Below are 24,453 nucleotides of genomic sequence, written 5' to 3'. Positions count from 1 at the left end.
CCAGCAGAAAGTGCACGTGGAGCCGCGGCCTCACAGGAAACCCCGGATTCGGCTTAAGCCTCACATGAAGAAAAGCCAGGACAAAAAGGAGTGAAACGGAACTCATATGCAAGACTCGTTTTTTCATGGCCAGGTCCCAAGAAGGGTGAGCAGGGAGTGGAGAGCACACTGGGCTGCGTTAGCATCGAAGCACCGACCTGGAGGGCACCAGGCAGCGCCTGGCGCAGGAGGAAGCCCCATCTCACAGCACTGCTGGGGGAAAATCCTGCTCCCAAGGAGTTCAGACCATTTCTCACTACTGCTTGTGGCGGTGGCAAGCCCCAAGTTGCCCGTATGCACACAGAACGTGATTTTTATAATCATATAAAAAAAAATTCAGAATAGCAACTGTACAGAGAACAATCCAGCTGCCAGCATTTAGCCTTATCCTAGGGCATGGGCAGAATCTGCCAGGCATGAATTAATACTGCATAAGATGCACCATGCTGAGTTTTATAGCTTAATTATAAAAGAGAAAGCAATAATCAAGGGATCTGTAAGGCTAATAAGGGTTCTGAGAACACCGAATGTGACACAAGAACCGCAGCCAGTGTGACAGGACATGAATGCATTTAAAAAGCACATTAATCACACACCGCATATTAATTCGCAAGCTGGTTTCCAATGACAGCACTTGGCTTTTAGCCACCTTAGTAGCATCACTGGGCACAAGGGGATCACCACCTAGCCCAGAGCAACGTGAGCTGTAGTCTACCCACAAGGAAAAGTTATCATAGCCATGCATCAGTCCAACGAGACACAGACATTAGCTCTGGCTTAAAGTTCTGCAGCCCTGTGACCGCCTTATGCCTAAGCTCAGTTTAGTGCTCGCACCTGTATCAGCATTTGAAGGTTTCTGGGTCAGCAGTGGTGTCCATCAGGCTGCACAGTGCGATTTACCTGGCAAAGGGCAGCACAAGGAGCAAATCAGGCTCCTGGAAAATTCTCCCATCGTCTCTACAGTAAAATACTGGAAAGTGCTTCTTTTTCTCAGCACCTCCAAATATCTCTCCTGTCCATCTCGTATTCCATCTCCCTGCAGCTTTTTAGTTAAGCAGACAGCTCATTGCAGGACTTTGCTTCTCATTCCAGACTTCCATTCTCCTGTATGGAGCATGTGTTTCTACAGAGGGTACTGTCTCCAACTAGATTATTGCCCGTGTGAAGCTGGATGTCTATATGTCCCTGCCTTAGAGACAACTCTGATAAAACTTAAGACGGAAATGCCATCAAAAAGAACCCCCACATGGGCTATCACACAGTGATCCCGGAATCCCTCTAGACCCAGAACATGATCCAGCTCTTTACCAGTTGCTGGTATCAGTGAGATACTTCTTGGGTTCAAATGCTGCAGGACTGGGTGCCAGGGAGGGCTGCACACATAGAAACTTGAAACACTCCCAAACATCCACTTCTGCCCAATAATTTACTGCATCGGAGACAGTTTCCTTACTACAAATGTCTCATCCTCTAGCACTCTACAAAGGGCAGCTCTTTGCAGTTCTCTGCCCGAAGAAAGTTCTATTAACAAACCAAAGCATTAAAAAAACCCAAAAAAAACCCCAACACACACACACAAAAACAGCCTTATCCTTCTTCTCTTACTAATAATCCCAAATTTAACTATGTCCTACTTAACACCTCCTCTGAAACCAGGAAGCAGATGCTATTTCTGTTGGCCTCAATAAGTGGACTCTGCTGAACCCGAGAGAATGTGCAGACCGGGTACCAGACTGAGTTTAAAGCCTGGGGTGGATTGTTCAGGCAGCAGCTTCCTTCCTCGTCGTTCCTAAATCTTAATCAAGGGCCAGGAGGTAGAAACCATTAAAATTTTCAACAGGAAAATAAAAATAAAATTGAGAATCACTCTGTACCATCCCCAGATCTTCTCTGCCAGGCCAAATTTGTACACTGAAGCTCATTCTCCTTGCTGCAAAAACATATCTCTGCCCCCCTCCTCTGCTTCTGCAGCCATATGGGGACCTGGAATCACATTTCCTCATGGGAATGAATCATGGAGCATCCACACTGACTTCCCACAGAGAAACTTCAGACACAAAGTCAGTGGTAAAAAGGGAAGAAGACTCTGCATATAGGCACAACTTGGGATAAAATTAATTTTGGACCAGCTATTGCCTAGATCTGTGGGGCGACAGCCTCTTCTCATGGGTCTCTAACACCAGTAAGAAGTCTAAACTCTGAATAAAGCCATAGTATTAGAAGCTGCCCAGGAAGTTTGATCTAGCAACTTATTTGCAAATAAATGGTTTCCCTTCCCTCCCCCGCAGAAGTTCTGCCCAGTGTTTTCGTCTTCACTCCGTAGCTGTTCTCTTTTTCTCTCTCTTATCTTTTCTTCCAGCATCAGCTTGTAACAGCAGATTGCACTCAGTAATCAAAGAGAAGCTGGGATCTTTTTGTTTGTTTCTTAACAAATTAATGTTCATTAATGTTCCTCCCCAAGGCTGCCAATAGAGCCGGGACTGTGCCAGGACACAGCAGAGAGGGACAAGTTTGCTGGTCTGGTGTGTTTCCAGACCAAGGACGAGCATCGCCTCAGGGACACCAATGTCACCACTCCATCACCTACCAGCAGGCACCTGCTGCTTTCTTCTCTTCTACCACCTCCTGCTGAGGGAAGGAACCTGTCCTTCACTGCTGCTGGTCCGAGCTGTTTCGCTTGGATTTCTCAAGGGAATCACAGGAAAACCCAAGTACCACACTCGCACACCTCCACAAGGTTCATCCATGGGGCTGTTTTGGGAAGGGCGATGGATGGGGTGCAAGGCAGCATCTCAGAGCATGTCCTGGCACACAGGTGGGGCCCGCTTGGGTAGCACCAGGGCAGCAGTGGGGCAACAGAGGGGTCTTTGCACAGCACCATTCACTGTATTTTTAAGGGTATCGTGAGTGAATGGAAGAGAAAAGGAAAATTTAATCTCACTTTCACACCCTCTGATGTGTACATAGAGACAAACCAACTGATTTCAGCAAGGGAGCACAAAGCTCCTGTGACCTTGTTGGATGTGGTCTCTCAGACTCTCCTGTTCAAGGTGAACATCTGCTTTAACAGTTCTACTTCAGACCCTCTGTCCACCATCAGACACCTGACCAGATCTTCAGTTTGCGAAGGAAGTGAACCTGCCCCAGGAAGGGCAGTCCATGCCACATCCTCCCAGTAACTCCCAGGAAGGTAAATCTCAATCTCCGCCACAAACCAGTCAGTCCTGTTTCTCCTCTTCCTTTCCATCACCATTAATATGTAGCAGATATTGGCTTTTGTGCCTCTCCTTGCTAGCAAATTTCACAGCCATCTCATTTTTGTAGAAACAGCAGCATGAGACTAGGGGTTTTTGTGTGTGTGTGTGTGTTTGTGCATGTATTCCCTAATTCTCCTTCTTGTGAGCAGCACAGTCCAAAGGTGAGAGAGCTCCTTGCCCAGTTGTGGCTGCAATTGCATTAAGACCAACAGCAAAGTAGTTGCTAATAGTTCTGCAGTGCTGCCCAAATGTAGGTCAGAGCTTTGTGGTCGACCAGTTCAAGAGCTGAACCCACGCTCCTTTTTCTAGAATGATACTGATGTCCAAACTTTAAGAACGTTTGCTTGAGTGTATTTACACTTTGTGATGGCAGCACAGACTGAAATTAAGAGGCACTCCAGCCCTTTCGGAACTGCCTCAAGATTACAAAGATGCAGAATTAACACTCTGACTTTTGAATAGCCAGAACTCAATAGCATGAGAATAATCCACACCTGCAGCAAGCAGTTTGCTTTCTGAAAAGTAACTGCACAGATATTCAGAGTGTAATCCCACCAGGAGAGAGCCCCAGCAGAATCGCTGGGTCACACTGAAAGTGCAAGCGAGGCTGAAAAAGAAACTCGAAGTCAGAAAGGAAATTATTTGCCCCAGTCACGCTGCAGGTCAGTGGCACAAACAAAAATGTCCCAACCGCCACCACAGAGCTCGCTCTTCATCACTCGGGGCAGCCAACTGATGCTGCCTGGGGGTCACCTACCTCCAGCTGGGCATCCAGCAGCCTCGTGTCAACCCGGGGTGATAACACAGAGAGACTTGACAAAGGTTTGCACCACCAGCCACGTACACACCAACACCCAGCTCAGCTGGCAGGACAGGGCACAAAAACCCATCACGCAGGCTGGGTGTGAGCGATCTTCTGGCTGCCTTCACCCAGCTGCTTTTCAGAAGGGGACAACCCAGTGCAGCACCATCACAGCTCTCCAGGAGGGATTTAGAAACACACACCAAGAGCACAGTCTTTGATACACTTCCTAAAAGCCAGGTGGGACCATGAGATCACTACTTCACACAGAGCAGAGACCCCTGCATTTCACCCCATCATTACTCTGCTGAACCCAGGAACAAGTGCTTGGCTGAAGCCCATCTTGTGGAAAGGCATCTTATCTTGATTGGAAAACACTACCACATGGAAAGAGTTTCACTTTCCCCAGTAATTTGTTCCAGCAGCTAATCAACTGCATTCTTAAAAAATTAATGCCTGCTTTCTCATTTCAATTTGTCTGGCTGCAGCTTGCAGCTGTGGGTTTGGGTCATGTCTCTTCTCTCTGGCTTTAACAGCCCTTGGGTACCTGCCTTTTCTCCTTGTGCAGCTATTTATGTATCACTATACAATTTTCTCCAGCTCAACAACTACAGATGCTTAAGTTGTAGTTGTAGGCATTGGTTTGGGCATTTTTTTCATTCTGTGTCCCCCTGAGGATGTGCTGCTCCATGAAGTTTCCTGCACTCACCTACCCAAGGCACGTGCCTCTGTATTTACATCCTTATACATGGGGGCAATGGATCGTGCCCTCTCTAGGAAACACAACTCGGCATAAGAAATTGAGTTGAGAAGCAGAATAATGATTGCTGCTGCTCACTGCAGATAAAGGCCACTTGTGGCGAGCATCACATCTCTGCTGTGACCAGCTTTAATCACAGCTGAGCTAATGCCGAGCACAACCATCCCAGCCCTCTTCCACTCCCTCCCCAGCCTTAAATCTCCATCCCTCCGATTCACTGCACGTCTGCCCTCTCTAACTCCTGGCTGTCTTCTCTGATTTTTGACCACCTCCTCCTCTCTTTTCCCTTTCCCACTGTACCGATCTTCTCTTAACAAAACCACTCACCTCCTAAAAAGTCACAGAGTGCACATGTGGCTGTTTCCCCACCACTCGCTCTGTTCCTGCTCTCCATCTCCACTCCTGTAAGCTCTCCGGGGCACAGACTGCCCAGCTCCTCCCGTGTCTGCCCAGGCTAAATGCATCATTATGAACATTCAATAACACCACCAGTCCTGTTTACCTGTGCCGATCAGTCAGTGGTCTGACAGCTAAGCCAAGTATTAATTATTATGTTTAAATGCAATAGGTTTCTCAGAAAGAAAAAAAAAAAAGGGCATTTTTGGAGCACTCTATATCATGACAGTGGTTTTGTGTGGTTCAGCTCATGGCTTCCTCGGAGCAGGACCTGGCTCTTTGGGGCCTGTGTTGTTCTAAACGTGTTGATGGTGCACTACAAGCAACTCACAAATAGGTGATTTCAGTTAATTAATACAAATAAACTCTAACTATGAGCAGCAACAAGTTAAAACAGCACGGAGGGCATCTCCCGTGCTCGGGGTAGCACCCAAGGTGGAAGATGATGCTATTGCAAGGCTTTAGGACTCCCTCCCACCCTCCCCACTCTCTGAATCTCAGGAAGGTTTCCCACAAAGAGGCTTCACGAGCAGCTGTCACTGCCAGGGGAAGCTGCTGCTCCGTTTCTTGGCCTGATTATGATAGCAGCAAATTAGGGCAATTTTTCACTGGTGGTGCTGTCGGTGTCTTAAGAGCAATGCAGGTCCCAGGGACGGCAGGCTGCAGCACACGGTGCTGGTCTTACTCTGGCACTTGCCAACCCCTCAGGATGGCACATGGTCATTTGTCCACTTCTGTGGCCACCTCAGCTCTGGCGGGGCATTTCTGCTGGCCCTTGCGAGGCCCTTGGATGTGTTGGGTGTGCAGACGGCATTTGAGCAGCCAGGACCACTACAGCTGTAACACTTTTTTTTTTTTTTTTTTTCCCCTAAATTTGACTTACGTCACATAGGGACACACCTGGGTCCCAGCCAGGGTATTCCTTTTTCTTTCCACCTAGGGATGGCAGAAATGAGGGATCAAAGCACTGGAGGGATCAAAACATGAAAGCCAGAATAAATGAAGCCATGAAGAAATGGGAATAGAGATCTACTCCCCTAACATAATTAACCTTTCTGTTAAAGAAGACCAGATAATATTCCCAAATTAAAGGGCACCCTGGGATGCAGAAATGCATCCAGGTCATGTGGGAGCGACATACTGAACGAGGCATCAAGGCAAATAAATGCAAACAGAGTTCCCATGGAGGAGGTGGCATCAGTTGCCAGCATAACCACATAACTACTGCTCTGGTCTCCAGACACCCACTCCTTCATTCATTTCTTATTAAGAGCAGAGATTAAAGGGCTTTCAGTCCTTGTAGCGCTGTCATGTTGCTCAGCCCCAGGCTCTTTTTGGGAACGCGTTTCGCAAAATCAGCTCTGACTTTGCTCTCGCCCCTCTCTCCCAGGCTCCAGCGAGCAGGGAGGGACCTGCTGCTGCCACCAGCCTGTGGGCACCCAGGGACACCTTCACCCCGGGCCCGTCCCAGGCTTGTCCTTCTGCCCCCGGAGCACCCCAGTAACCTCCCCCCGTCCCCACTTCGCACGGGGAGCCCGGCCAAGCGAGGTGCCGCTGTCCCCCAGCCCCGCGCTGCAAACCCGGCCCCCCCCGCCCGGGACCTGCCCCCCCGGCAGCCCCGCCCCGAGGGCGCCCCCGGCGGTTGCCCCGCGCACCGGCGGGGCGGCGGGAGGCGGCTCTCGGCGGCGGCTCGGCGAATCCCGCGGGCTCTGGGCGGAGGGGCCGAGCTCCCCTTTTGCTCTCCCTTTTTTCTTCCTCCTCCTCCTCCTGCTCCTCCTGCCGCCGCCGCCGCTGCCGGGCTCCGCTCCGCCTCGCCAGCCCCGAGCCGGGCGCCCCGGCCCTCCCGCACCTCCCCGGCCTCTGCAGCCCCGGCCCGGCGGGCGGTGAGTCCTGCCCTCCCCCGGGCAGCTGGGGTGGGCACGGGAGGGACGCGGGGGCGCCCTTATGGTGGGGAGGGCACAGCCCGGCGCGGCGGGAAGGGGGGTCCGGCTGGTCCCGGGGTGCGGCGGGGGTCTCCCCCGGCGCGGGGAGCGCAGCTTTCGGGGCACGTCCCCGGTGGATGGGCATCGCTCCCCGGGTGCTGGTGGCCGTGCTCGGGGCATCTTTCCCCGGTGATGGAGGATCGCGCTTAGGGCATCCCCTCCGCCGGGATGCAGCGGGCTGTGCTTGGGGCATCGCCCCTCCCGCGCCGGGGTGATGGGGGGTCCTGCTTGGGGCATCCCCCGCCGGGGCTTGGGGCCGTGCTCGGGGCACCATCCTCTCGGGGCCCCGGGGGTCCAGCTCCGGGCACTCTCCCGGAGTGCCGGGACCGTCCTTGGTGCATCCTCCCGGGGGCTTGTGGTGCCGGGGGCTGAGCTCGGTGCATCGTCCCAGGGTGCGGGGGGACTTGGTCCTTCCTCACCAACCCACCCGTGCGATCCCCATCCCGGGGATCAGCCTCAACTGCCCCGTTTCCAAATCAGCAGGGCCGTGGGGGTTCAGATGTCCCAGGAGCGGAACCTGCTTCTGCAGCCTTTCCAGAACATGTCCCTTACCCAGCAAACCTCTGGGCTGGCAGTTGGGGTAGAGCTGGCCACTAAGAAACCTTGGATTTGAGATCTGTCATTGTGCCCCCTCCTTCTCCTTGGCTGTAAAATGCACATAAACATCCCCTACCCGGTAGCACCACTTAAAAAGCACTTGATTTCTTGGGAGGAGGCACAGCATTACAGTGCATTTATACTGCATGATCAACCACTTTTATAATGCCTGTGCTAGAGGGAATATCTACCCATAGCCATACCTGTTTGGGCGTTCATCTGTGTGGAAAATGCAGCCTCTTTCCTGGCGAACACTGGAGTTGTCTTGCAGAAACCATTTAGTCTGTCTAGACAAGTATGATGAAGAGCAAAGTGTCTGGAGCTGTGAATTATTGGAGCTCGGATATCTCCGCAGTGTTAGGTTTGTTGTATAGCACTGATGGGTGTTGCTCTCTGCTTCTGGGTGCTTTTGGGTCTTTGGTTAGCAGATACAGAGGAAACAGGCAGTGGATTGTAGAGGTTTGTTTCACGTTAGAGCAAAGGAAGAAGAACACAGCCAGTTCTTCATCATGCATGTGCATGGGAGAAGCATCACAGACAGTTTAACCAGACTAGAATGAACAGAGAACTGAAAATGATGAATAAATGGGTGATGAGGGGGAGTAGGGTGAGAGGTCTATACTGTCCACATACTTTCTGGAGGGTTGCACAGACAAGCTCATGAGCAGGCACTTAGAGAGCCTCAAATAGAAGTCACCAAAAAAACAAGGTCACTATGCATGAGAATAGAACAAATAAAATCCTTAGGACAGAAGACTGAAACTAGGGATAATGTACGTCCTTAATACATATTCATGTGAAGAAAAGTGTATTGAAGAAAGTAGGCTTTATCATAAAACAAAATCAAGGCAAAAGCGGATCTGCAGGTGTTCTTAAATGCTTAAGAACACTTAAACAAGAATACTTAAATATGGACAGATGGAAGCATCTGTCTCCATCTTAGGTATTTAATGGCATTTATAAATCTAGTCTTTAATCCTGCAAACCTTTCTGCATATGAGTTGTCCATCTGACTTGTCCAAGTAAATAAATGAGGAGGATCCATGTGAGGATAAACTTCCAGGACTGAGCCTTGCAGCAGTAACGTATCAATCACAGATCCGATATGACGGGTAGATTCTCCTCCCAGTAAAAGCACATGTGAATCCCTGAAGGTTTCCACAGCACCAGGAATGACTCATTTTCAGAGAGACCACACAAAGCATCAGTTTCCATGTCACAAACGTATTCTAGAGACATTACACATAAATGTGATCGCAATCTGGCAGTAGGCCAGAAGGTCTTATCTAACTTTATGATTTGGAACACACACAGGTCTGACTCAGTATTTTGCTGCCATTTAATGCAAAGTGAACAGAAGATGTTACAGTTTCATGTGGGTACACGTCTGGGGACCATCAGGTACAGAGTCTGTTGTATCCATGAGCAGAGGAGATCGATTCTCGTAAGTGCTGAGCATCTTGAAATTCCCCAGCAGCCCTGGGAGTTGCCCCATTTCAGGTCTGAACCTGGCAAAACAGATTGGGTCTGACCCCAGCAGCTGAGCTTATTCAGCTCGCAAAGCCTGGCTCTGTGCACGGGGCTGGGCTGAGATCCCCGAGGAAGGAGCTGGACTAGCGAGAACTGTATTTGGACCAGAGTTAAATGGTCTCCCACTTCGGTGTCCTCTCTCTGTCCCATCACGCTGGACTTTTTTACCCATTGACAGTCCAGCTTCTCAGCCAAGAAAAATCTCTTTCTATACATGTCAACAAATAAATTGAGAAAATGGCTTTCAGGCTGGCATCTGTGTGATGTGGGGAAGGAGAAGCTGATCCTAGAGCAGCAGTACCAAACACCAACTGCACATCTCAGGAAAAGAGCTATTAAGCAGCTAGGGCGTGTGTTGATAATTAGTTAATGCTTGTTATGTTTGCTCTGGGCTTTTCGTTTCTGTTGACTGGCTATGAATTTTCTGCGCTATCACTGCTTGTTTACAGTACAGCGCCTAATTTAGGCAATTAATCAGTTTTAAGAGACTCTGCTAATGTCCCTCTGACATCCGAAGAGCCCGGTTAAGTGAGTCTCCCTCTAAATACTCCAAAAGAGCTGAGAGAGGAAGGAAGCAGAATGAATCTCCTTCTGTGCATCTGCAGCCTGCCGCGTGTGTGAGGGAGTCAGCATTAGAAATTACAAGTCGATTTATAAAATACACAACTTTAGAATAACCAGCTTAGAAACAAATAAATAAAAATATGTATAAATACAATCTGTAAAATGTTAGGGCCAAGTTCCATAAAATACCAAACAAATCTATTATGTACTGCGTGCTCCTCTCTGGACCTGTACACACAGATTTTCTGCCCACAAGACCTTTTCTATCTTGTCAGAATATCCCGAATGAACTCACACCCTGTGATATTGCCTTGGCTTTTGAGAATTACACGGTTACTCTCAGCCCCAGGCATATCCATCCAAGAAAGCAATGTCAACATAATAAAGAATAAATGCCATATCTGTGACTTTCCAAAAGAATAATTCATAGGTAATCTTCAATTACAGAGCATAATTTATAGGTGCCTGATTTGCAAAGAGTATTTATGAGTAACCTGAATTGCATATAAAGCATATTTACAGGTTACTGTAAGAAAGGAGTATACTGACTGCTCGGCTGTCACGTGCTGAGACTAGATTTTGGGGGCATTTCTTGTGAAAACACTCACCGTGAAAAACTCTGCCAAATTCTGTAGTAAAAAGATTTGTGTAATATTCCCAAATCTGATCTGAAATCTCTATATGTTACCAAAAGCCAGATGTATGGCCCACAAGCAGAAAGACCACAACCAGATTCCTACATCATCAGCGTTGGAAAACGCTGTTCCCAAGACTGGACAAGGAGCCTCCTGCCAAAACCTTTGGGTTATGTGTGTCTCCACTGCCCTGCATGGATGTGGTGATGAATAATATGAAATATATAAATAGGAGAAAAGAGGGGAGGTCTCCATAAACTGGATCAGGGTTCTCAGCATGGGCTGGCTCCTCCCCTGCCCTGTGAGGGACCCTGTGGGTGCCAGGAGGGCACAGGCTCGTTGTTTCCTACGGCACACATGGGCATCGCTGCTTCCTACAATCCAATACATGTGCTCCTTGTTTTGGAAAAAATACAAATAGCTGTAGGGTGGAATGACAAAATTCAGCTTGGGAATAGGATGCTTTTTTCTAATGGTAGTAGAGAATGGCACACCAGTGGATGCGCTGAGTGTCTCCACTTGTAGCAGACCTTTAAATTAATATTTTGCTTAAAGCATTTCCTCGAGTGCAACTACAAGTTACTGGCTTTTTAAATAAAGAGAGTTGTTCTACTTTCTCCTCCTCAGGACTTGCTGGTCAAGCCCTATGGCTTGTCATTAAACAAGAAGCCAAATTAGCTGCTTTTCAAAGATATGATGTCTCCTTCCTACAGACCTGAAGGGCATTTGGATGCATTAGTGCTTCCACTTCTGCATCACCACCTCGGCATCTTAAAAACTGATGGGAAAAAGAATATCCAGGCTAAAGTGCCATTCCCTCCTGAAGCACTGCATCAGGAGTTACAGGAGGCACCCTCGACACAAGAACTAGAAATTGCAAAGCCATTTTGCACTACTTCGGTTAATGAAACGCTATATTCATATATTAGATCAAGCACAAAAAACATCTAATGTTGTAAAACATGCAGTTTTTTAAACTGCTAAAGTTGTCCATAAAAATTTTCTGAAGCTTTAATTTTCTCCAGTGAAGTATTTTAGAAAAGCTTGGTAAAGAGAAGCAATTATGTTGAATTTGGAGAGCATAATGGGTTGCTGCTATTCTGCTGGAAGCAAAACCAGAATCTCCAGGAGGAGACACACGTTGCTCCAGACTGTGCATTGCAAGTGAATTCCTGTGCTTGAGCTTTCAAACCGCTAAAGCATAATTATGGACATCCTTGGGCATGGTGGGCATCACAAAACACCCATGGTCATAGCTGGGAATGTCTGGAGCTGGGTGAATGTCCCCTTTTACGAAGCCTCGGGAAACAATGTATATCCCATAGCTTGGGGTACACACTATATTCCATGAGAGAGCCCGGGGGAACACATGGTAAAAGACTGTGCACTCATTGTATCTGCTGTTGCATACATCCACTCTTTGCTCCTTCCCATTAAGAAAAGAAAAGAAAAATCCATTCATTTGGTAACCAGCTCCTCCTCCTCCAGAGCCGCACTCCATTTATTGCCAGGAAGCACTAATGAAAGCGGCTCCTGCTTCTCAGAAACCTTCTCTGACCAGATCATTCTCAACATGGACCAAGTGCAAAGTCTGTCCTTGATGTTCCTGGGAGCAACAGGCGGTCACATCCTCAGCAATTTTAACATTGCTAATAGTGTCCAAGTGTAAGTTCTGCGTATGACTGAAAAAATGATGCTCGTATCTAAGGTCTGGGCAGAACAAGCGAGATATTGGCACTGGACAAAGGCAAATGTTCTTGTTAGCCCAAGACAAAACTCCTGATGACCTTGGTGGGGTCAGACTCTCACTTCGTCCTCCCAAATCTGGAAGCAAGTCAGATATTTGGGTGACAAAGCACAGAACAATCTCACACGAATGCTTGTTGCTACCTGTAAAAACCAGCAGAAGCAATTTAGGCATTTTTGGGGCAATAAGAAGATGTGGCTGAGAAAGCATCACAGATTTTATTTCTAAACTTTCAGTGGATTAGGGCCCTTGTACCACTTCAGGTCCCACCGTGCTGTCTGCTGCCAGCCTTTAATGCTAGCGAAATACAAAGCTTGCAAAAATAAAAGAAAACTGCTTACTCACTCCCTCTCCTAGGCTGTATACCCTTAGCGCCAAAAAAGATCATACAAAACGAGTCTTTTTTAAGGACTGCTTATACATACACGTATGTTCCCAAGGGTTAGATGTAAAGAAATGCCATGTTAATTTTAATGGGCTGCCACCTTTCTCTCACAGTGCAAACTACCAGAGCCTTCTCTGCATAACTTTGGCTCTTGCTGATATTATTTTTTAAATACTGAATTTTCTTGGTATGTTGCTGTCCTCAAGGTCCACTGAATGTCACTTACCTGACAGAGCTAGGCTGCAGACCTACTTAAAATATAGACCTAACCGGTTCCTCCCCAAAATATTTCACCTCTTTTTTTTCTGTGATTAAATGATGCTGTTGTAATGGCAATGGTCAGCAGCTGGTACATTTGCTTATCCACCCAGAAAACACCTGGTTCCTTTTAATTTACTATTAACTTGCCTAATAAAAGATAACACTTCCTAGAAGCCCTGTGCTTTTGTGTATATATACCTGTGTATTTTTCATTCTGCTGTATACAGGTGGAGAACTTACCTGTGGCAGGTGGCTTTGCCCAGAGTAATGCTCCAAAATACTCTAGTTCTACTAGGCATGTTCTCCTTACAAAAAATGAAGGTCTTTGGAAAAATCCAGACTTAGCTTAGCCATAGGGGTTGTACTTTGTTTCCTCTTTTTCTTCCCTTTCCCCAAGACCTTTTCTGGAATCTCCATAGGTGCATAAACTGCAAGGGGAAATAGGCGCCCGATTCCTGCAGCTTTGGAAAATACCAGCCTTAGAAAGGACTCTGGAGAGGATATTTCTGAGATGCTCCGACTCCATTTCTTTCTGCTGCAGGCTTTCATTTGCTCTTTGTTTATGACTTTGCATCATTCCCAGCATTCTTGATGATAACCTGGTGTGACACGAAGTTATTCATGAAGTGACACGGTGGCAACGGGCCCGTATGTATCTTGCTAGAGAGGCAGCACCAGCAAACACAGGTCTCACACAGCTCGTCCCACCTGTGGATCAGGCTGGGCAAACCTTCCCGCATCTTGCAGCCTGACAACAGCGCTGGGAGCCGGCGGATGCCCCAGGTCAACACCTAAAAGTGGGGATTTAAAGCTGTTAGGGGAGATTGTTGACAGTGAACAGGTGTCGGGTAAGTCAGAAGTTTAGGCTTCTGATAGATAAATAAAGATGAAGATGTACCTTTTCTATCCTGCCAGGGACCTGTGCAGCTGAGAGGCCCCAAGGAGTGGGGTTTAGCCCAAGCAAAAAGGAACACCACCTTTTGACAGCACGTGAGGGCCAGGGCAGGCAGTTGCACAACACACAGCGGTATTTCCCTTGTTATTGGGACTTTGGGATGGAGCACCCAAATAAACAAACAAAAAAAAATCAAACTATCTGATTTAATCCAGACGTCTGGTAGCGATAATGGGGCTATGCATTCTTGAGCACCATCTACTGGTACATTGTCCGTGAACCACTGACATACACACGGCTGTAGAGCACCCTGTAACAGCTGCTCTCACATAAACGCATAGGACGCCTGGCCAGCACTAACCACAGCATTCATAAGCTCCCAGTCAAACCTCACAGCAGGGATCCTGGGGCAAACTGCTCTGAGAGCAAAGCCTGAGGAGGTTTGCAGGTCCCTGGCGAGGCCACGTGCTGATGGTCGTGTCCCCTCCTGCAGGCAGTGCCACGGCCGGTGGGTTTCTCCGCGATGCTGCAGTGCAAACACGCTCAGGAATTCAGCTTCGGGCCCCGAGCTCTGAAGGACGCGCTGATCTCCACCAACCCAGCCCTGCAGGAGCTCTATGCCAAGGCTTTCTCCAGGGCAGAGAAGCTGTTCCTCTCCGAAGCCTACAACCCCCAGAGAACGCTCTTCTGCACGCTGCTCATCCGGACGGCTTTCGACTGGCTCCTCAGCCACCCCGATGCCCCCGAGGACTTTGAGACGTTCTATCACGCCATGCTGAGGAGGAAGCAGAACTTCTATCGAAAGCACATTTACCTGCAACCTATAGGTAATGTGGGCATCTTCACTGAGCCACCTGGAAAGATACGGGAGGGAGATGGGTGGTGCCGAACGCTACTAATATCTTCTTCTAAGGACTAACCTGCAAAATGCAATTGCTATAGCAAAAATAAATCTGTAATACTGAAGGCGCTGACAGTCCAGAGCCACCAGCCATGATGACAACCATCAGCACATCTCCCCTGTAAATGCCATGTTTGCCCCTGGGTGAGACTTGCTAAGAATATATGTATGCATACATATGTATCTATATGTAAAACAAAGCTGGATAGAACGGCATCTCTGGAACTCCACCCGTCATGGTCCATTAAAAGCACCCACCCGTTCCCACATTAATCTTTCTGCACAACTTAAATAGGAGACAACCTTCCTCGCACATCTCCTCTGCTAATGAGAGCGCACACTAATTCCTCGAGCCGCCTCTCAGAAAGAGCCCCCTCTTCTCCTCCGTATCTGTATAACCATCTAGAGATTTCTGCCACATCCCAGAGTAAGCAATTAACTTCAGAATGAAGCAGTCTTCCTCTTCCCCAGCCACTGTGGCCAGCCCCACAAAACCCCTTCAGACACTGTGGTTCATCCTGGCTTTAAGGAACTGATAATAGAGCTTTTCTTCTTAGATTTAACGGAGGGGCCTGCCGGGCCCTCACTGCTGGATTCCCTCCAGAGCTGTGTCGAGTCTTTCTTCCTGGGTCTCCGTGTGAAGTGCCTTCCCTCCATCCCCATCTCCTCCATTCACTGCTGCTACCGCCACAGCCGGGACTCAGACAGGGTGCAGCTTCACGCAGGTGAGGATCCGGGAGCAGGGAACCTGTAGAGACATCAGTTTGGGACATGGGCACGAGCCCTCCCTTGGGAAATGCCTGAAATAGCCCTTCATTGCCTGAGCAGGGAGGGGACGAGGAAGGGAGTGAAAAGGGAGAAATCCTGTTCCCATGGAAAACCCAGAACTTTGGGGCTGGAAACAGGAATGAAAAACAAAGTGACTGTCATCATATTTTCCTCTGCTGTTTGTGTTTTTTTGGTGCTATTATGTTCAGGTCCAGCTCTGCAGAGCGATGGGATCAGCTCTGCGGGAAGGCACTGTAGATTTGGTGTAGCCCGAGTTCTCCCATCTCTTGTCCAGAGACAAAGTAAATCAGTGGCCTGGGTGGTGCAGGTGGGACCTTTCATAATAGGAAATTTGGGTTCAAGTGTCACACAGCTCCCCAGGGAAATGGGTTCGTCACCTGCCAGGCTTGCCCTGCACAAACATCCCTCTGGAACAAGCTGTTTGCTGCCGCGGGCAGCACGTGCTCAGCACAGACCCAGCGCTGCAGCGACGCGGCTGCTCCAGCTCAGGTATGAAATACCTGTAGGGAAAGTCTTCTACTTCCAGGTGCTTATTTCCATGGGTTAGTACTGAATTCACATGCATCTCTTCCCTTTGCTTTGTTCTAATTCTGTGCTCAGCACCACTTTAAAAGTCAGCTCTGCTCATACTCCAATTCCAGGGGATGGTTCTCCACCCGTGGGGCTGAATCCAGCAGCTCTGCCTGTCTGTGCCTTGGGTTACATCCTCCTCCCCACGAGCAGCAGAAATTCTGTCTCTTGCATGCCTTCCAGGGATGCTTCATTTTAACGAACGTCTCTCTTTTACTTGTCCAGATGGGATCCTGAATTTCCTGAAGAACAACAAGCCCATGGATGCCCTGTGTGTCCTTGGGCTCACGCTGCTGGACCTTTACCCATGTGAGACCTGGAGCTTCACATTCAGCAAATTCCTGCCAGGACAAGGTGGGATTGGTGTCCCATGATCTCCTAGCACGGCGTGCGAATAAGGCAGCACTGTACCGAAAAGGCTTCCCTAGGAGACTAGAATAGCCACATCTCATCCTTAACATTTTATTCACTCTCTGATAAGAGGAAATGGGTTTTCCCAGTTTAAAATTAGGGGACTCAGGGCTCCTGATCCAGAGAAAGGTAACTGAGGTGCTACAGATCTTTTGGGAAGTGCATCTCATCACACCCTGTGTTCTTAACTGGACTGTGCTACAGCAGCTTTCTTTTCACGCTGCCTAAGCTGAGAGACAGTCATAAGAGAGCTGATGCTTAACTTGTATGCGCTTCTCTTTACAGAAGTGGGAGTCTGCAGCTTTGCCAGATTTTCCGGGGATTTCCCCCAGGCTGGCTGTAGCAGCTTGAATCCAGTCACGCAGAAGGAACGGTTATGCGAAGTCAGCAAAGAAAGCAGAGACCGGACATTGCCGTTCAGCGCCCAAGAAATGGTCCAGTGCTGTAAGGTAGGACGAATGATCTCCTCACCCTGTATTTCTTGCCCTGGAGGGTTAAATATTTCAGGGCTGGACAGAATCCATCTGTCAGCCCAGTGAAACAGGCACGGGACTCTGCTCCCAGAAGACACAGGCAATCACAGCTAAGTCCACACATGTACATAATCCTAAAGAGCTTATATTTTGGTGTACCACATACACACCTTTTTCTCCCCTTACTACCGGAGCAAACTATAGTATCAGCTGCATAGCGATAATACAGGATTTGCCTTACGTCACGCAGCAACACTGAGACAAAAATCCTGCCCAGCTCCCAGGTTCGTGCTTGGGACATCCCAGTATTTTGCTTGTCAGGCAAATCGTGGGCCGTACAATCTATTAGCTGATGAAGTATTGAGAGATTAACCAGAATATCCAGTGAAGCTGGGTGGTAACTAAAGCGTAGCTGGGAAGAGGTGACTGTGTCTTCCTCAGACATTGGTATCCTTAAGGGGAGAGAACCGCTCGCCAGACCCTCTTACGTGGATGGGTGAAAGAAGTACCTCAGACAAGTTTTCACATACATTTATATGCAGATGCCCTTAAACCCCATCCATGTCCAACACATCCGATTCACGGGTGCTGTCGCCCCTCATCCCAGCATCTCCCCTCATCCCGGCTCTGCTTCCAGCATTTCTCCCAAAGCTGTCTGCCTGCCCTGGTATTTGCTCAGGATTTTCTGGTTTGAGGTCTCTTCCTGTAGTAATTTCAAATTACGTTAGGTAGCAACGGGAGGAGGAGGAGAAATCCTCCATCCCCAGCCCCTCCGTGGCTGCCAGTTCCCAAGGCAGTCACGCTGGTCCAGCTGACTCTGGCTTAATTTTTGCTTTGACACAAACGTTTAGAGTGTCTGCGATGGAAGGACCCAGATCTGTTATTGCCAATAGCTTCTTACAGATTTCTCGCATGGAGTGTGCTGCTCTTTTCGGATCCCTGTGGGACTGTTTTTCCCCTTAAAACAACACATAAGGCTGTCCTTGGGGGAGACAGTGGCAGCAGCACTGCCCTCCAGCTCTGAACGTGCTCTCTGCAGGGTGTCCCCGTGGCCGCTTCTACAAAACACACCAACGCCTCCTCCACCACCCACACATGGATGTCGGGGTACCTGGGAAGAAGGGAGCCACGTTCCCATCTCACCTCAGAAAAGCCCAGGCAGGAGGAGCTGGTTATGAGCTGGTTAAACTGTCGGGGAGACTGGGACAGCAGAGGAGGAGGGGACAGCAAAAGCAGGAGTGACCATGTGCTTTTGTGATTTTTGCTTTCCTGAAAGGTGACCTGCCACGAGATCTGCCACCTGATGGGGCTGGGGACCTGCCGCTGGCTGCAGTGCATCATGCAGGGCGCGCTGAGCCTGGACGAAGCCCTCCTGCGGCCCCTGGAGCCGTGTCCCATCTGCCTGCGGAAGCTGCAGCACGTCGTGGGCTTCAAACTGGTCGAACGCTACCGGGTGAGAGACAGACCCACCGGCGAAGGGGACAGAGCAGGGAGGAGAGCGGCTCCCCCCAAACCACAGAGCTAAATGTGCCGGAGCAGCGTGTTAAATGCAGATGGTCTCGGTGCAAAGTGCTACGAGAGAAAGTTTGCGCTTAAATAAGGGAGGGGCTGTACACATGGTCTGTGATGATGTGGCGCTTTACACAAGCTCTAGGGCTTTTGGATGTTCACAACAAGGGACAGTGCAACAGTCCAACTGCGTTTGGCTACCCTCAAAATTGAGGTGGGGAGCACAGGCAGAATTCAAACCAAAGCAGCAGTGAGAGTGCAGCGATTCCCACATCTGTGCCCTTTACTATGTGTCACCGTGGTTTTCTGCCTCTCCGGGGCTGCTGGTAACAGGGAGAAAATATTAGGCAGGTACTTTGCTGCAGTTCTTCTGTTTAAAGATATGAGAAAGGATCCCAGATTGTTACTCCCTAATAAGTGGAGGGTCCCAGACTCATCTTTTGCCTCTTCTCTCCCACCCATAGAACTGCTAACATCACATTTAGACATCAGGAATAGTGCTAAGACACCCTTAAGTCTAGAAAGGGTTTTCTGCCTCTGTTGTCTAAAAAGCAGGATTCGGCAGCTGGTGGAATATACATAATTTCACCATTCTCACTCAGTACCCTGTCTTCTCCCTGGTTGTAATTCCTGTTTAACACACATCATGTTCAGAGACAGGATTTTCCACAGCTACCTATTTTAAAATCTGTGGGTTGTATTTGTGACAAGACACATGCAGAATGGGAACGGGGATGCCTCTAGTTTCATTCAGCTTGGAATCAGACACATGGAAGCACAGCAAAGCACGTGGCGGGGAAAAACATACTTGTATAATTTTGCTGCTTGTCTGTGTGTCTGCGGTGGTGTTAGACCCATCACTGGCTCCGGGGCTGTTTGGTCCCTACTTTAGTGTGAGAGGTGCCTAAATTGCCCAGAACACCAGAGGAATAAACTCTGGTTTATTCAGCACTTGACCCGTCAGCATTCAGCTATTGCTTTCTAGAAGACAATTGCCATCCACATTAAGCTTTTCTAGAAACCCTTTTTTTCCTTTACACCTGCAGTAAATATGGTTGTTGTCTCAGTATCCCTGGCGACAGCAAACACAAACTCAAAGAAAGGCTAGACTTGCCAAATGTCACATCTGCTTCCTTGACAAGGAAAAGCTCAGCTAGATATAGTACAAGCAAGTATAAGAGAGGTGTGACAATCTCTGTAAGAGGCTTCGCTGTAGCACTGAGAGAGAAGATACAAATGCTAGACATGAGTTAAATAGTTAAGGAACCTGACAGAATAGAGTGCAAAGCATTTGGACACAATATCAGATCAGAAAGCAAAATTACTTGCTAAGCGTGTTTCGAGAGGTCGTGGCTGGCCAAGTGCAAGTCTGCAGTCACGTTTCCCTTTGGAAAACTCACACGGATCCCCGCCTGCCACATCACGGCCCCAGACGCTCATAATAAACACAGGAAATGCCAGACACAAAGCTGTTCCCCCAGGAGCAGGTAATGCTGAAGTCTCTGAGACACAGTTACGGGCAGAAGAGCAAGTGGGACAGGAAACCAGTCCTTGTGCAGGAGAAGAGCCCCTCCATTTACTTATCTGGGCTGCACTCAGAAACACGCTCCATTTTTTCCATCACAGCTGCTTACTCCAGCATGAGTCAACTTAAAAACCGAAAGCAAATCAATTCTCATGGTGTTTCCCCACCCCACCTGCTGCAGCACCCCAGGCTGTTCTGCACGTAGCACCGAGGTTAGTTTGCAGCGGTCACGCTGCAGAAGAAAACAGTGCTCGAGCTGCTCTCCGAGGCTGGGTTAGCTGCACCCTCACCGTGGTGTAAATGCTAATATCTGCGCCAGGGCACGGGGTGGCTGCGCAGCTGCTGGGGACGGCAGTGCTGCCGGGCTGGGGGGCTTTGGAAAACTTCCAGTGCCAAACCTGGAGCCCCTCGAGGTGCCAGACAACAGGTTTCATTCTTAGTGACCAACTTGGGGTGGGCATCCGCGTCAAACGCTCCTGCCTCCAGGTGAGCTAAACCTGTGAAGAGGTTGTCCCTTTCTAGTTAAAGATAAGAACACAAAAAAGGGGCTGCAGCCCTACGAACCCCCCTCAAATTTGAATCAATAAACCACCCGGAGGGTGAGAGACAGGAAAGATTTTCGGGTTTTGGTAGGAGTCTCAAGTCAATCATCCCCTCCTTGTGCCTTAGATAATCCAGATATACTCTTTGAACACCCTTACCTCAGCAGCTTTTCCTCTTGGGAATTGTGGTGACTGTTGGGACTCCTTCCCAGGTTCACTACTCTTGGGAATTCTAAGAGACATTCTAGAATCACGGTTGCAGCTTTCAAATAGCTTTGCTGTCCCCTTCCTTAGTCCGGCTCCTATAGCTGCTTCTGGTGCCTTCTTTGTTTTTTAAACCCAGAGGGAGGGAAGGGCTATTGGAGGTGGGATGAGGCAGGAGAAAAGTTGTCCCTTTACATTTTTTCTTGCCCCAGAGGGAGGGGGCAGGGTGGATTAATTTAGCTGAAAGAGTCCATTTTATTCTCGTATTAAATTCTTCCCCGAGGCTTCATGCGCAGACTGAAATGAGAAACAGGGCTGATTTCTCCCACCCACTCAATTTGAGCTCTTTATCCTTTCTGTCACTTGCCTGAAGAGAGAGCAATAGAGGAGGGAAAGGGGAGGGAGCAGCGGGCGCTGGGGGCGAAGGGAGTTCTGCAGGGCTGGAAATCTCCTCCCTGCTTCTCAACCACCACAGCTCACCCTGAGCTGAGCACGTACGGACCCAGCGCAGTGACCGGCCTCACGGGTTAATACTCCACCACCTCTGTTTTTCCCAAAGAAATTGCAGGGCTTTGCAAAGGGATCACCTGGGAGCTGCAAAGGTGAGGGGAGAGGCTGCAAAGGTGTGAAAAAGCTGAAAAATACACAAAACCCACCCATGGGCCAGCAAGGCAGACAAGGAGATCACCTTTCATCCAGCAACGGCTGGAGTGCTGCGGTTCATTCCCCAAAGCATAAGGAATAAATGTGCCAGAAGCAACTCATTATATGCCCCATTGTAGCTTTTAATATTTAAAAAGGAAATTGTCTCAGACGTTTTCCTTTCATTAATTCTTTCCTTGAGCCTGGCCTTCCCACTTGTACATTTCAGCTCGAGAGGGGAAGAGCTATTCTTAGGAATAAAATGCACATTACCACAGGAGTTAACGACACGATGAAACAAGATTCTTCACCGCCATCTCAGAGCTTTTATAACGACGCAGCTTCCTCTAGAGAAGCACTGGTTTGGCTCTCACAGAAATCGTATTCACACAGCGAGGAGTGAATTTGTGCCGTTTTTCTCCTACTATCTTCGATAATAAGGCAGAAAAAGTCCACGTGGGGCTGGGGGTGGCTCTGCCACAGATGCTGACTCCGAGAAAATGAGGCAAGAGAAAGCCCCGGCTTTGAAGGGTAACCGTGAGTGGTCTGAATCCATCTCTGGTAGAGAGGACCACGACATCTGAAGCTGAGCCACTCGAGATGAATAGGTTTGCCTGACAATCATTGGGAAACATGTACCCGTTTTATCCCATCCTCTAACACAAAGCTTTTTCCCCTCTCGCCACAGAAACTCTACGCTTGGACACAGACCGTGTTGTCCGCGTGGCCGAGGCAGGAGTCGGCAGACCTGTCGGCCTCGGAGGACGTCCTTCCGTTCAGCTCGGACTCCGGGATGTGCTGCGAGAACGACTCGGAGGCCGTGACCTCCTTGTCGGAGCCGCTGACACCAGACACGTGCAGCCAGGCCCTCTCCATCGGCCAGGAGCTGGAGCAGGACGAGCGCTCGTGTTCGCTGGCCGAGCTGCACAACCAGCCCCCGCTCGCCGGGCACACCAAGTCCGCAGATACCATCAAAGATTACGAGCTGTGGCTGGAGACGTGCATTGCTGCCCTAGAGAGGAACGTCTCTGAGGAGGAACTGGCTCAAGTAGACAAGACCGTTGACGCCCTGGCTAAGTGGGAAATGTTTACAGGACAACTGCCTGCTATGAAGAAGGACCTACCCTTTGCTAGGGACAACACCGGGCTAAGGAAAGTCCTCGGAGACAAATTTTCCTCCTTGCGGAGGAAACTGAGTTCCAGAAAACTGTCCAAAGGGGAATCATCCCCCCATCGTTGGCGGTGGGAGGAAAACTAGGCTGGGTCTGCCGTGGGTCGGGCCAGCTTTGCTCCCACAGCGGTGGTTACCTTACTGCCCCGCTTCTGACCTCTCTCACCGCAAGCTGTTGCTGTCCGAGAGAAACAGCAACTCCCCACGGGAATAAAAGGTGTTTCTTTTTCTGAGATTGCTAAAATATTTCTGATGCGATCAGTTCTTCTCCAAGGGTTTTTCCTGTGCTGGTCTACGCGACAGCACCACTCCAAACACATGTCAAGTCAGATGTAGTTGCTTCTGTTTTCTTGTCATATTTAGTTTGGTCTGAAGTCAGCCAGGAAGAGGTCCATGCTAAACACTAAACATACTCACACTGAAGTTTGGTCCATCTGAACAAGCAAATTAAGCCAGGGCAGCTCCCCTGTACACAGAGCTCTCCTCCCCTTAACATTTCAGGCTGAGGCACAGATGATATTTCTCCCTCTCCATCTCCCCTTGTACCAAACGTTCATCTCTGCTCTGGTTGCTGCTCCTTCAGCTGGAGGTTGCGCTGGGCACAGCCAAGGCTGGTGGGCTCATGCTACGAGTAGGAGAGGAGAGATGGAGGAGGATGGACACAGAGTAAAGCAGAAAGGTCCCTGGCAGCTCGTCTGCCAGAAAGCAGCCTCAGTGTGACCACTGGTTTTTGGCAGACACTCAAGGGGATCTCCAGAGCTGCTTCAGTTCAAACAAAACCAGGCTTGGAGCTGTGAGCTCTAACTACTCACATCCTCTGTAGATTGGCAAAGGAGAGAAAACCTTTGAAAACATTCACTCGCTCATTGATTATTAACTAGAAGGGGGAACTACACATGCATTCCTCTCTTTCTGCCTCGGGAAATTAAAACCCTGGCCCTTTCCCTCTTCTCCGCTCTGTAAGTCACCCACTGAACAGGAACGGGTGTTGTGCTGGCACCGGGAGCTGCAGAGCCGGGGCTTGCCGGCCCTCTCAGCTATTTATAAACGGAGCTCGAGAGGATGAGGGGTTTTTGAGCTCCGTAGCAGCAGCACCCTGGGGGAAGGCTGACCCTCTCCATCCCCAGTTCTCTCAGACCTCCGCACTGATAACACTCACAGCTACACGGCCACACTTCAGATTTCTCCTGTCTAAAAATACCAGCGAGTAGGACTGGGTCCAGTTCAGCTGGGAGGAGAGGGAGGATGTTTCCTTCAGAGGAGCTGATAGCTTTGTCTTTTCTGGGCACTCACCCTGTGCACTTTGAGAGCATCAAACTAAGCAATAACCCTGCAATGTATTTTTGGAACGGGAAGGGAGAGAATCGGGGAAATACATTTGAGAAAAGCCTCAGATTTACTTGTGCAGGTGAGTAGAAAAGATGATCTCGTAATGAATTCATTTGGATTCCGGAAACACAAGCAACTTCACATCTGTGTGATTCATACAGGGAGCAAAAGGGAGTTCTGGCTTCGGGACTGGTGACGGCAATTCCTGGAAAGGTTTTTTCCAGGCTGCGCTCCTGGACTCGGCGCAGGCGCGATGCTGCCGAGCCGCTGCTGCCGCCCTCTCCTGGCAACCCCAAAGGCAATGGGGTTCTCATCCAAGACATTCTTCCCAGCAGCAGCAACTTTCCAAACAAATCCTGCTTGAATTACAAATCCATGTGCTGCCCCATACTTGCTCAGTTGTTGCCTTAAGAGATTTACTATTTTAAGCAAGAGATTACTTTTTGTTCAGCCTTGTTTGCTCTTACTCGCTCCTGTACCAAATCATTAGGCTGAACTTCAAAAAGTTTCCAGAAAGAGGCTATAAACTCAGGATGA

At 49.1% G+C, this 24,453-nt stretch overlaps 1 protein-coding gene across 2 annotated transcripts; it reads left to right on the top strand.

Moving 5' to 3' along the window:
- The first annotated feature begins 7,046 nt into the window (after positions 1-7,046).
- Positions 7,047-22,674, top strand: AMZ1 (archaelysin family metallopeptidase 1). Of its 2 annotated transcripts, XM_065645042.1 has the most exons (7): positions 7,047-7,137; positions 14,344-14,677; positions 15,309-15,476; positions 16,336-16,464; positions 16,807-16,970; positions 18,271-18,447; positions 22,105-22,674. In XM_065645042.1, the coding sequence occupies exons 2-7, from the start codon at positions 14,374-14,376 to the stop codon at positions 22,672-22,674; spliced, it is 1,512 nt and encodes a 503-aa protein (XP_065501114.1). In that variant the 5' UTR covers positions 7,047-7,137; positions 14,344-14,373. The 2 variants fall into 2 exon arrangements, with proteins under 2 accessions (XP_065501114.1, XP_065501113.1); XM_065645041.1 differs by lacking the exon at positions 7,047-7,137 and having other exon boundaries at positions 14,374-14,677; positions 18,340-18,447.
- The last annotated feature ends 1,779 nt before the right edge of the window (positions 22,675-24,453 follow it).

This window comes from Caloenas nicobarica, chromosome 14 (assembly GCF_036013445.1).
Source record: "Caloenas nicobarica isolate bCalNic1 chromosome 14, bCalNic1.hap1, whole genome shotgun sequence".
NCBI classification, from domain to species: Eukaryota; Metazoa; Chordata; class Aves; order Columbiformes; family Columbidae; genus Caloenas; species Caloenas nicobarica.
This window is presented reverse-complemented; position numbering and strand designations above follow the sequence as displayed.